Below are 12861 nucleotides of genomic sequence, written 5' to 3'. Positions count from 1 at the left end.
ATGTTGTACATCACAATATAGGGAAACACAGGATAAAAATCCATCTCCCTACCTGGGTACAGTAATGTCCTTCCAAAGCAAAAAAGAAGATTGTATGCCACTGCACTGCTTAAAATTAACTCTCCATTTTTTGTCCTAACCATTTCGTTTAATCTAAATGATTTTTCTCAAACTAGAGTTAAGATGCTCTATGAAAAAGAGGCTCTCTGATCAATTAAGTTTAACACCAAACGGAAAAATCTCCTTAGAAACTTTAAAAGTATATTAGTGTGAAAGATGCTGAAAAGTCTTAAAGATGTTCAATTAATTTTGTCTAACTGCTTGTTTCTCAAATGCATTTGGAACCTCATTTTACAGGGGGCACATTCTCAAGGCCTTTCTTTAAAAAAAGTCCATGAGAAACACAGAAGTCATGAGAAACACCAAAAGGCAGGAGAGATTGTTCCAAATTAAGATAAACCAAAGAGATAAAATAATAATATGTAATGTAAGAGCCTTAATTGGGTCCTCAGCCTGCAGACTTATAAAGGACATTTGGGAGGAAATGTTAATATGTATGGAATAATGGGTGATTTTATCAAGTAACTATTGATTTTGTTTTAGGCATAATATGGTATATTATGGATTTGTGAGATGGTGTCATTTTTATGAGATATATATTTCAGGGAGAAGTGTCATGATTTCTGCTAATTATTTTCAAATGATTCAACAAAAAATTTTAAAATATATGTGTATATGAAAGATATTTCATTTCTCTATATTTTATGTTTCACTTATATATTTATGTTTACATATATATGAAAGAAAGAGAAAAATGCAAATGTGGCAAAATATTGACAATTGATGAATCAAGCTAAACGACACACAGGTCTTTATTATACCACCCTTTCAACGTTTCTGTAGATTTAAATTTTCGAAATAAAAAGCATGTGAACAAAAAGGAAAGAAACAAAAGGAACAAAGTTTGGGATATGTTGATATGGGTATTTTAATTATATATATATATATTTTTTTATAAATTTTTAAATTTTATTTATTTTATTTTTGGCTGAATTGGGTCTTTGTTGCTGCACGCGGGCTTTCTCTAGTTGCGGCAAGCGGGGGCTAGGCTACTCTTTGTTGCAGTGCGCGGGCTCACTGCGGTGGCTTCTCTTGTTGCAGAGCACAGGCTCTAGGCATGTGGGCTTCAGTAGTTGTGGCACACAGGCTCAGTAGTTATGGCTCACAGGCTTAGTTGCTCCGTGGCATGTGGGAGCTTCCCGGACCAGGGCTCGAACCCGTGTCCCCTGCATTGGCAGGCGGATTCTCAACCACTGCGCCACCAGGGAAGTCCCCCATGTGGATTCAATTTCACAGATCCTTCCAGGTCGTGAGTACAATGATTCTAAAATGTTTCAAACTGCCTTGGCCACACCCTGGAAGAGTGGACCACTTTCTTTACATTTCGGAGCCCCAGTTTCCTTATCAGCCACCAGGGAAGCCCACATATATATTTTAGAACAGACCAAATTGAAATATTGGAAGCATTCATATAATTCTACATCTCTAGGTTGATGCAAACTTCAGATTTTGGGTTGGAATGATGGGGAAAATTAATCTGTTTCCAAAATCACCATAACCTCTGATGGCCCTCTGTTTCCAGCCAGATCCATTTATCCACCAGCACCTTCCATGGGCATCTAGATGCTTTTTGGCACACAAATAAGACTTCCTTTCCACTGTCAGTGTCTGCTCCCACTGAGGCCATTTGCGGATTTGGGTTCTGATCGATGACTTAGTTTAAATCCTTTGCCACTTAAGGCACTTCCAACTGGACCACTTTCCTACAATGCATTTGCCTTTTGACGGTTTATCTTTTTATAGTTGGTTTCATTGCAAAACACTTTTGTTTGGGGTTAATGCTGGGTCCTTTGAATAAAACATAGAGGAGCAAAGGTAGGTAGTAAACAGGCTTTTAGCAAGTACAGTTATTTTATGATAACAGCATTTCTCCAGGCACGAGAGAGCTGCAGTTTCCCCGTTTAAACAATTCCAGTTTTCATAGGCAACACATCTGTCCTCATGCTATCATTTGCGTTCTTTTTGTTTATTAAAATATGTTTATTACAGTTTGCCTCTCCAAGGCAAACAAAAATAAAATTGCATTTTGAAGCTGTCTAATGCCTTAGCAAAATTAGAAGTCAATGTTGAACATGCCGAAAGGACTGAGGATAGCGTACCAGACGCCAGCTCCATGATTGCTCAAAGAGAAAATTTGCATCCACATTTTTTCCCCTAATGATGGTGTGAGCTAAAGGGTTGAAGGGGGTGTATGTGAACGCTCCTGTCTAACAGTGAGATATAAAAAAATGAAACGTGGGATTGGAGATTATTAAAGCTTGTCTCTTTATTTAGGATCTTCTAGGAAAGGACATTTTGGAATTCTGCCACTCTGAGGACCAGAGCCATCTGCGGGAGAGCTTTCAGCAGGTACCACCAGTGCTCATTTACAGGTGACGTGGAAGCCAGCTACACACGGATGTAGTCCTTCGATGTGCCAGACAGGCCAGCAGGGTCCCACCGAAGGCGTCAGTCAGGGCCCCTGCCATGAAGGGGCTCGCAGTCCAGGGGGGACGGCAGACCATCAGGAAGGAATTTCTGTTCATGGGAGAAGAGCCGAGGAGGGAGAGGTTGACAGTGTGGGGAAGAGGCGGGAACAGTCTCCGAGGGGAGGCAACAATTGGGATGGGTCTTAAAAGATGAGCAGAGAAGAAATGACATTCTAGACTGAGGGGCCAGCACCTGAGATGCAAAAGAGCACGGCTTTGGGGGAGAGTTGTGAGTAGTTCCTCACGGCTGGAGTGACACTGGCCGGCTTGTGGGGAGGAGGTGGGTAGTGGTCAAAGATGAGGCCGGTGAGGCCAAATTCTGAAGGGCCTCATGTGCCATTGCAAGGCGCTTAAATTCTCTCCTGAGTCATTTAAGTGCAGATTCCCTTGAGGATTTGAAGTGGAGCAGTGTTTTTGAAAAACAATTTTGGCAGCCCAGGTATGCAGAAGAGACAAGGGTACAAAATAACTGGAACAAAAGACAAATTGGGAGCCTGCTTCAGTCGCCCAGGTGAGAGGTGGTGAGACCTGAAATGGGGTAGGAGCAGCAGAGGAGGCGGTTGTGGGGTTAGTGATGCTTTGGATAGAGACAGTGAAGGAGAGAGAAGGATTGAGGATGACTGTGAGGGTCTGAGAGGAAGGCCACACTACTGACTGCATCCCGAGCATCATTATGATCAGCTGCTGTTTATTGAGCACCTACTATGTGCCAGGCGCTATGGAAATCCCTTTCGCACACACTGCTTTCCTGAATCTTCACGACGGTCACAGGAGATGGGCATTATTATCTTCATGCTACAGGTGAGTCAAGTGAAGCTCAGTGAAGGAAGAGCACCTTAGGGCAGGCTTCTCACTGAGGACCTGCCACCTCCTGAGCCCGGGTCCACCTGGGAGGAGAGAGAGAGAGCCAGTTTCTCAAAGGGCTCCGGCGACTCGCTTCAGCCCCCGCAAAGAAAAGGACGGGTAATGTTACAGCAGAGGGGCCTTTAAATGACATTTTAAGAGGGAATAATAGTTTGTCATTCATCTGAGAGAATAAGCCCTTGACATTCTGCTTTACAAGTGTTTCAGAATGAGGGCCTCTGACAGCTGAGCTCTCCGATTAAAGGCCTGGGTATGTCTGCACAAATAGATCTAGTGCTCCAATTACACGCCTCCCGTGCACACAGATCGCGTAACCCCTCCTGCGCCCTGCGCGCTCCGCTCTGTTCTTCCCAAACATCACCAGCTCCTGGTTTTCTTTCCACCTGTCAGACTGCTTTGTGGTCCCTCTTCTGCCCGCTGCTCCAAGCCATGATGCCCTAGGGCTCCGTTACTGACCTTCTCTCCTCCTCTCTAATATCCCCCAGGCGATTTCTTTTTTCATTAAAAAAAACGTCACTGGAGTATAGTTGATTTACAATGTTGTGTTAGTTTCAGGTGTACAGCAAAGTGATTCAGTTATACTGTATACATGTATCCATTCTTTTTCAGATTCTTTTCCTATATAGGTTATTACAGAATACTGAGTAGAGTTCCCTGTGCTATATAGTAGGTTCTTTTTCTCTTTTTTTTCTGCGGTACGCGGGCCTCTCACTGCTGTGGCCTACCCCGCCGTGGAGCACAGGCTCCGGACGCACAGGCCCAGCGGCCATGGCTCACGGCTCACGGGCCCAGCCGCTCCGCGGCATGTGGGATCTTCCCGGACTGGGGCACGAACCCGCGTCCCCTGCATCGGCAGGCGCAGACTCTCAACCACTGCGCCACCAGGGAAGCCCTGTAGTAGGTTCTTGTTGGTTATCTATTTTATATACAGGAGTGTGCGTATGTTAATCCCAAGCTCCTAATTTATCCCTCCCCCCCAGTGTTTCCCCTTTAGTCACCATAAGTTTGTTTTCAAAATCTGTGAGTCTGTTTCTGTTTTGTAAATAGGACAATACCATATGATATCACTCATAGGCAGAATCTAATTTTTTTTAAAGATATAAATGAACTTACTTACAAAACAGAAACAGACTCTCCCAGGCGATTTTATCCACTGGATGACTTCAGTCCAGACCATCGCCTGCGGATATATAGGCACCTGCCCCACCCTTGCACTTGAATGCCCATTAACCTTCAAATATAGAATGCTCGATTCTCTTCTCACAGCCCACAATCTCCCTTGCACCACTGTCTTTCTGGTTGCAAAGGCCAGAAACCAAGAAACAGCCTTCACTCCTCCCTTGATCTCCCTCCACACATCCAGCCCATCGAGTGCCCCTGTTACACCTCAAGAGACACCCGTAACCCGCCCCCTTCTCCCTCTCTTCGCTCCTACTGACCTTGCCTAGGCCACCCGTCCGTATCTCTCATTTTGACTTTTGCAACAGCTCCCTGGCTGGTCTCCCTGCTTTTACTCTTGTCCCAGGCCAAACCATTCTGAAAACGTAAATTAGATTTTGCCACATCTTTACCTAAAAAGTGCTGACGGCTTTCCCGTGCACCTAGAAGCAGGTCCAAGCCCCTCACCACGGCTGCAGGAAACTCACCCTGCATGTCTCATCCGCATGTGTTCACTACACATGGGTCACCCTGGCCTTCTTTTGGTTCCTTGAACACATTACGCTTTCTCCCACCTCAGGACCTTTGTACGTGTCTCCTCTGACCCTCACTCTTCACGTAACTGACACCTCTTAGCTTTTAGGTTTTAACTCCTGTCACCTCAGAGACCCCATCAGTGACTACCCTAGCTGAGAAAGATCCCCTAACCTCCTTCTCGGTCCCTCGGTTTTCCTCCACAGCAGCTATTCCAGTTTTCAGTTGTTTTCTTTGTCCATTGATTTCCTTTTTTTTTTTTTTTTCTGTCTCCTCTACTAAAACATAAGCTCCCTGTGGGCACGCTCCACATCTGTGCTTTTCACCATCATCTCCACCACTGGCTATGGTGTTTGCATGTGGCTGCTCTTAATAAAGTAGTCTAAATGGACCATCACCCACAGTAGGTGACCTTCAGTTCAGAAAAAATGTGAAATCAGAATGGTTAAACATTCAATAAACACCGCTATAGTATATCTCTTATGCCATCTTTGCTAAATATGTGGAAATTATTATAAACTGTGTGGTCTAGCATCATCCTCTTTGGACTGGGTTGGCTTCATTTTCCTATGGAAATGAAGCTCTAACAGTGATGGGACACCCCCCCCCCCACCAATCACTGTTGGTAACCAGCCAGACCCTTTGTGATACATTATCCTGTATGATCCTCAATCCTTCACAGTATATTATCACCCCCACGTTTTTGCAGTGGAAACCAGAACTCAGAGAGGTTCAGTCACCTGCCCCGAGTCACACAGCAAAGCAATAACAGAGCTAGGGCTGGAGCCTGCCTCCTTCCAAAGCATCCATCCCCATCACCAAAGCCCCACACCGGCCTCACCATCTGACAGCACCCCTGAGATTTTAAAAGAAAAAGAAGGAATTTAACATCGATCCCACCCTGGCATCTGGCTTAAGTAACCCTAGCTCTGAGAGCAGCCACCTCATTCCTCAGGCAGGAGGCAAAGCCAAAGCAGCCACGCCCTAGAGCCTGCAGCCAGGGCAGGTCACAGGGCTCAGCGGGCAGCAGGCAGCAGCCACAAGGACATCCTGGAGAGCGCCAGGCCTGGGCCCCTCGCTTGTGTTCTTTGGGTTCTAGCCACCAGTGGTCGGGGTGAGGGACAAATGTTGATAAAGGGAAGTGGCTTGTTTTTGCAAAAGCACGGAGGAGGCTATGTCCGTTCGGAGTCAGCCCTTGAACTCTGGATTTAAACAAAAGTATTTGAATGGCCCTGACGTGAGACCTTAGAACGGGATCGAGTTTGTGAGGAATATTGAGGTTGGTTTGTGAGGTTGGCTGGGAATCCTGAGTTCGCTCTGGTGTCTGCTCTTGGATTCCCTCTCTGGATCCCAGCTGACCTAGAAGTCAGATGAAAGAGTGGAACCCAGTGAGATTTAAGACAGGTTCCTTCTCTCTGCTCAGATGCCTTCAGTGGTGACGGTGGTAGTAGTGGTGGTGGTGATGAGTAAAGCTGTTTTCAGGAAGAGCTGGGCTAGGCTGGGTTTATGCCTGGCCTTTGTGATCTAGGACACTAGCATCGCACCTGAATAAGGCGCAGTTGAACATACCAGCCTGGCCTCCAGGCCTGGACTGTGACACCCACACTGCCTTAATGTGCCTAGTCTCATCCCCCATCGCACCTCAGGTCTCCCCGCCCCCAAACATCTGCTCACGCTGCACCTTCTGCCAGGAGAGCCCTCCCCAGAAGGCGCAGCATGTTCACTTGCCAACATTTTACCCAAACCCATCTCCCTCCAGGAACCCTTTCTGGATCCTGAGAAAGGCTGTCTCCTCGACTTGCTGGTAACCTGTGGCACCTGATCTTGATCTCAGGTGGCCTCGGCCTGCAGCAGCTTGAAGCAGGGCTTCCGGTTCCCGGCCAGAGATTGAGGTCAGGTCGCAGCAGTGAGAGCACCAAATCCTAGCCACTAGACCAGTGGCCAGTGACAAGGCCCTGGCCCTTCAACTTTGCAGAAAAGAATCCCACAAAGACAGAAAGTAGTGAAACAAGTAAAATGTTCATTAGGAAAAAGAATATGTGTGGATAGACACACAGGCGGGCTCAGAGAGAGAATCACTTATAGGGGGCATTTCTTCCCGTTTCCTTTGTCCAGTCATCTTGCTTTGCCTGGTTCTGGGTCCGTATTTGATTTATCTCAGGGTCCTCCCATGCGTGTGCGCATCTCTTAGCCAAGGTGGATTCTAGTGAAGAGGCCTACGGGTAGGTTGACATCACCTACTACGGGGTGGCTCCCCTTTCCTGTTTGACCTCCAAGGAGCCTTTCTGCACGTGTGTAGTCAGGAAGGTCTCCTTGACTTCGAGGATGAGGAATATGTGGTCTTTTATCTCTTATCTGGGCAGGGCCCAGCTCGTCTCTCGCTCCTGCTATTTTGGAGTGTCTGCCCACAGCGGGGCAAACTCCAGCTGCTCAGCCTGGGTCCCATCTATCTCCTGCCTCAATCTTATGTTTATGTAGTGGTATTTGCTCTCTCTGAGTTACAGTTACCCATGCACCTGCCCTGCCTGTGCTAGGTGAGAAGCTCTTGGGGGACAAGTGTTCTGTCTCAGCTATAGCGATTCAAGAAAAGACAAGGGGCACAGGGTCAGGTAGACCTGGGATCCCATCCTGTCTCTGCCCCTCCTTAGTCAATAAGGCTTTGGCAGGATAGTTAACTCCTCTGAGGCTCAGTTTCCAGTTACACAAAATACTGCTGTGAGGACTGCGTGAGGTAACACGCACAAGATGCTTGCACGTCGGCCCCGAGGCGGTTGCAGGGCTGCGCTCCCTCCCCCGGCTATTTAGCCACAACTCCAAGGGCTGAGCTTGCACACAGGCCATGCCTTGGGAGTGTTTGTTACATGGAGTTAAGAAATTTCACACCATCTCAGGCATCCTGCTTAGAGGAAACATGAAAAGGTTCCATCCGCGAGCTTCAGAGTGTGGAAGACGTGGTCTCACGACGGGGGCGCTGCCTGCGTCCCGTGTGCTTTGTGCAGACTCAGAGGAGGACCCCTCAGAATATCGACCTGAGGGGCACGTGGCCTTGACCTCTGGCCAGCTTCCTGTTGGGGCTGCAGGCCGGCTGGCAGGCACCCCCAAGTGCCCAGCCTGGCCTCGCCCCACGGCTATGCTTCCTCACATGAGGTGTCAGGAAGGGTCTCCCCTCCTTGTGCTTTTGGTCTGGTTTCTTTATCAAGTGGACTTTCCCACCAGGGAGCCCAGCACCCTCAGTGCAGAGAGAGGATGGTCGCCCCGGCTGCATCAGCCCAGGGCGCGGGGCCAAAGATGCATCAGGTCGGCTCAGGAAATGTGCTGGAGGGGCCTGCTCTGTGCCGGGCCCTGGGCTGAGGGTGGGGGAGACTCGGTGACCGAGGGGTCCCTGCCCCCAGACTGGCTACTGACGTCCAACCTGGAATAAAGCACAAGTGCCTCCCCGACCCCTAGGACCAGGTCCCCATTCTCATCTCTGGTCACACTGTGGTCTGCGGTCGGGCCGCCTGGGGCCTTCCCGTCCTGAAGGCCAGGAGGGGGCTATCCTGTTTGCCTTGCTTTGTCCTGGGTGCATGAGCACAGCCAGGCCCAGATGCACCAGCCATCTGTGTCCTTTCTCCTCACGTTCCTGCTTCAGCTGAGAACTGCCCCCTGAGAACTGCCGCTTTCTGCACCTGCGCCCGCCCGCCTCCGCACCTCCGGGTTTCTGTGTGTGATAGATCGTGTGTGTCTGCACAGAGCAGAAAAGCCAGCCGTGTGTCCGCTGAAACACACTTGTGGTTTGGAAGCAAGATCTCGGTTCCTGTCCCAGCTTTTCCACCAAAGTTGTCCGCTCTTGGGCAACTTATTTTATTTCCGTGACACTCAGCGTTATCCTCTGTAAATAGTAAAGCCCACCTCACCTAGTTCTTGTGAGGGTTTACATTTAGAAGTATTCTGGAAACCATACTGCAACATAAAAGCAATCGTAGAGGGACTTCCCTGGCAGTCCAGTGATTAAGACTCCACGCTTCCACTGCAGGGAGCACGGGTTCGATCCCTGGTCAGGGAACTAAGATCCTTCGTGCCACACAGCACAGCCAAAAAAAAAAAAAAAAAAAAAAGGGTAATAATAGATACATGCATACAAATAGATAATGCATAGAAATTAGTTATTTTATTTTATCTCCTCCCAGAGAGTATATTTAATCCAATCTGCAATGTTAAACAGAGTTTAAGAATTTCTTAATGAGAGGTATGAATAAATAAACCCATGAATACAATGTCAGGACATAGCTGAGTATGAGAGCCTTACTTCACGGGAGCACTGTCACCAAACCCAGAGCGCCCTAGCAGCCAAGGCAAAAAGGGAAACCCTCCAGCTTGCAGAGTTCTCATGATCTGATTTGTAAACGCTGAAACGTTCTGATATCAAATGGGCATTGACTAGTTGGTTTCTCACACGGTGGTGACAGGACAACCTAAATGCAGTGCCCTGCCTCACAGGGGAAGTGGACAGAGGGCTCCCGTCAGGTGACCGCTCTCTCCCACCACCCCCCCCACCCTCCGTGCCTGTCTTTGGCTACGATGCTCCTGTCCTGAGCTCCCGCTGGCTGCCTCCCCCTCCTCTGTCTGGCACCATCCTTCCTCCTGCTGACTTCCTTCTCCAAATGTTTGCTCAGGTGGTGAAGCTGAAAGGCCAAGTGCTGTCGGTCATGTATCGATTCCGCACCAAGAACCGGGAGTGGGTGTTAATCCGCACCAGCAGCTTCACCTTCCAGAACCCCTATTCCGACGAGATTGAGTACATCATCTGCACCAACACCAATGTCAAGTACGTACCTTCCCCTCCCGGGACCCCCTTCTCAATTCCCTCCTGAGGTGTGAGACCCCAGCGCTGAGCGATGACCCCCATGGCCCTCCCGCTCCGTCAGCACAGTCGGTTCGAGGTGCTCTGGTTTCCCATGCTGTTTTCTCTGCAGAGCCCAGCAGGGCAGAGCTGGGGGCTTCCTCGTGCCTCTGCCGTGTACCTGCTGCCTGACCTGGTTTCGTGGTCCTGCTGAAGCCGGGGGCAGAGGAGTGAGGCTGAGCCTCTTGGCAGCGCTAGGGTGTCGGGGCAGGCGGCGTGGGGGTGGGCGCCCCCGGGACACGTGGTTTCTCTTCTGCCTGATCACTGACGCAGTCCTCCCAAGATCTTTGCTGGCGTCACCACCGCTGTGTCCCACGCATGTTAACACACAGACCCGAGCTCCGGTCTTGGCCCCCCCCGACTTCCCAGTGTGATCCTGACTGCTGTGTCCCCTCATTCCTCACGTGTGGAAGTGGTGATAACACCTCCCTCTCAGGTTCCCGTGAGGATTAGATGAGGTCTGGCTCCTAGATACAGGCGGGTCATGCCTCCTCTCTGGACTTCCTCTCGAGGAAATAGAAGTCCAGAGAACCAACAGGAACAAAGGCAAAATGATGCTCAGGTGTGTGGCAGGAATTGCAGCCTTCAGGGGCATGCGATGAGCTGACTGGTGAAACTGTCACCGTGGCTCCCCGTACCGGTCAGTGAACTGCCGTCCTCCACTTTGCCAGGTCCGACACTGAGTCCGTGGAGTCTGTTCCCACCCTGGCCACCTCTCATCCTCATCTGCTAACAGCCCCCCAGGGCACTGATGCCTCCGGGCACTCACTGTGACCTCCTGGTCTCCCTCAGGGCTCTCCATTGCCATATCCCAGCTCCCTGGGTTTGGGGGTTCCCATCGGGGTCCCACAGAGCAGCCTCCTTTCCAGGCAGCACCCTCAGTGTCTCGGCTTTGGCCCTGCTCCTGGGCCACAAGGCACAGAGCTTGACAGGTGGGTCCACACAAGATCCCTCAGAGGACAGGTGACCTGGGTTTCAATCCCAGCTCCCACCTGGGCAAGTCACCTGCTCTTTTGAAGCCTCAGTTGCTCACCTGTAAAATGGGGAGAATAACAGAACACCCCCCCACACACACACTTCGGATCCTGTGCGTAGACGGTGTGTGTGAATCGCCCTGGCGGAGTAGCAGCCCTGGGCGGTGGGGTCTGCAGCAGTCAGTACCAATGCTCTGGAGGCGGCGGCAACCCCTCTGCCACCTGCCACGGCTGCCCAGGTTTCTTGGCTTGTTCTCTATGGGCTGCCCCAGATCCGCTAAGTGCGCGCTTCCTTCGAACCCTGCGCACATCGTGTTGCCTTCCAGCGAACAGAGAAGCCAGGGCCGTCCGCGTGAACCTCTCCTTGTTCATGTGGGGGTCTGTCTCCATCCCCTCCACTCTTGTTCTGCTGGCTTCTCCCTCCAGGGCCAAGCCCTCCATTTGCTTTCTAGCTCCCAGGGCATCCTCTGCCTCCCGTGGCCCCTGGGTTCTCGTCCAGTCCCGCCACAGCCTCCCTCCCAGACCCCCACCTAGCCACGTGGCTTCCTGATCCTGGAAAATCCCTGTCTTGCCCTCCGTGCTCTTCTCCCAGCTGGCCCTGCCACCTGTCTGTACTGGAGCCCCCTCGCCTTGCGCCTCGCCTTGACCCCCGAGAGCCTGGCTGTGGCACCCAGCTCTGCTAACTTGCTTTCCCAGCAGCCACCAGGGACCCCATCAATAACTCGTTCTCACTGGTCATTCTTCCCAGACTGTCTGGCCAACTCCTCTTTTTGTCTTTTTCTTTCTTTATTTTAATATAAATTAATTTATATATTTATTTATTTGGGGCTGCGTTGGGTCTTTGTTGCTGCGCGTGGGCTTTCTCTAGCTGTGGCGAGCAGGGGCTGCTCTTTGTTGCCGTGCACAGGTTTCTCATTGTCGTGGCTTTCCTTGTTGCAGAGCGCAGGCTCTAGGTGCACGGGCTTCAGTAGTTGTGGCTCGCGGGCTCTAGAGCGCAGGCTCAGGAGTTGTGGCGCATGGGCTTCGTTGCTCTGTGGCATGTGGGATCTTCCCGCACCAGGGCTCGAACCCAACTCCCCTGAATTGGCAGGCAGATTCTTAACCACTGCGCCACCAGGGAAGTCCCGACTCCTCTTTCTTTACATCTTATCCCTTGACTTACTTGATTGTGATTCTTCTTACACCTCCATATTCTAGTCAGGACTTCGCTGGTGGCGAGAATCACAGGAGGGAATAACAGCTGTAGATCCAGGTATGCAAAAAGATAATGTTATTATGTTTTGATAACTGACTTTGTCTAGTCACTGCTTGGTAAACTGAGTCAAATGGAGGGGTCTTTGCTTCTCCCACTTCCCCCGACCTGGGCAGGAGAGGGAGCCGAGCGGCACCCGCTAGTGCCAGGCCTATGTCCTGCCCTGGCCTTGGGGAAGATGGTGAATCTCAAGAAACAGGAGGAAGAGTCAGACGGGCAGGGCTCAGCATCCCATGGCTCCTTCTGCATTCCACAGAGGGGATGTGGAGGTGAGACACAGGCCTGACCTCCAGGAGCTCCTAGGATGAAGGTAACAGGTGTGCTCTTTGACCTGGAGCCAGGGACGGGCAGTGGGAGCCCCGGGGGACGAGGCTGAAGTGAGCGAGAGAGCAACAGGCCTGCTTGGCATCTGTTCAAGCCACAGCTCACCTGCAGGGTCCCCCTGCCTGTCCCGGCACCTCTCCAGCCCCGCCAGCTGCCTGTGCCCGAAGCCGTGGAAACGGGCAGGCCGGCCACGCATTCTGAGCCGTGGGCACTCTCCTAGAACGTTCACCCTCTTTTTTTTTTTTTTTTCGGGAACGGGGCCTCTCACCCTTGTGGCCCCTCCCC

The 12861-nt window shown here is 50.6% G+C and overlaps 1 protein-coding gene across 1 annotated transcript in view; it reads left to right on the top strand.

The window, feature by feature from the left end:
- ARNT2 (aryl hydrocarbon receptor nuclear translocator 2) overlaps positions 1 to 12861 on the top strand; it is a 149910-nt gene that overhangs the window by 110032 nt on the left and 27017 nt on the right. The window contains exons 11-12 of the mRNA XM_007447062.1: positions 2395 to 2469; positions 9800 to 9951. Of these exons, the coding sequence (XP_007447124.1) occupies positions 2395 to 2469; positions 9800 to 9951 (227 nt within the window). The remainder of the gene's footprint in view (positions 1 to 2394; positions 2470 to 9799; positions 9952 to 12861) is intronic.

The sequence above is a fragment of the Lipotes vexillifer genome, unplaced genomic scaffold (genome assembly GCF_000442215.2).
Source record: "Lipotes vexillifer unplaced genomic scaffold, Lipotes_vexillifer_v1.1 scaffold1339, whole genome shotgun sequence".
Lineage (NCBI taxonomy): Eukaryota > Metazoa > Chordata > Mammalia > Artiodactyla > Lipotidae > Lipotes > Lipotes vexillifer.
This window is presented reverse-complemented; position numbering and strand designations above follow the sequence as displayed.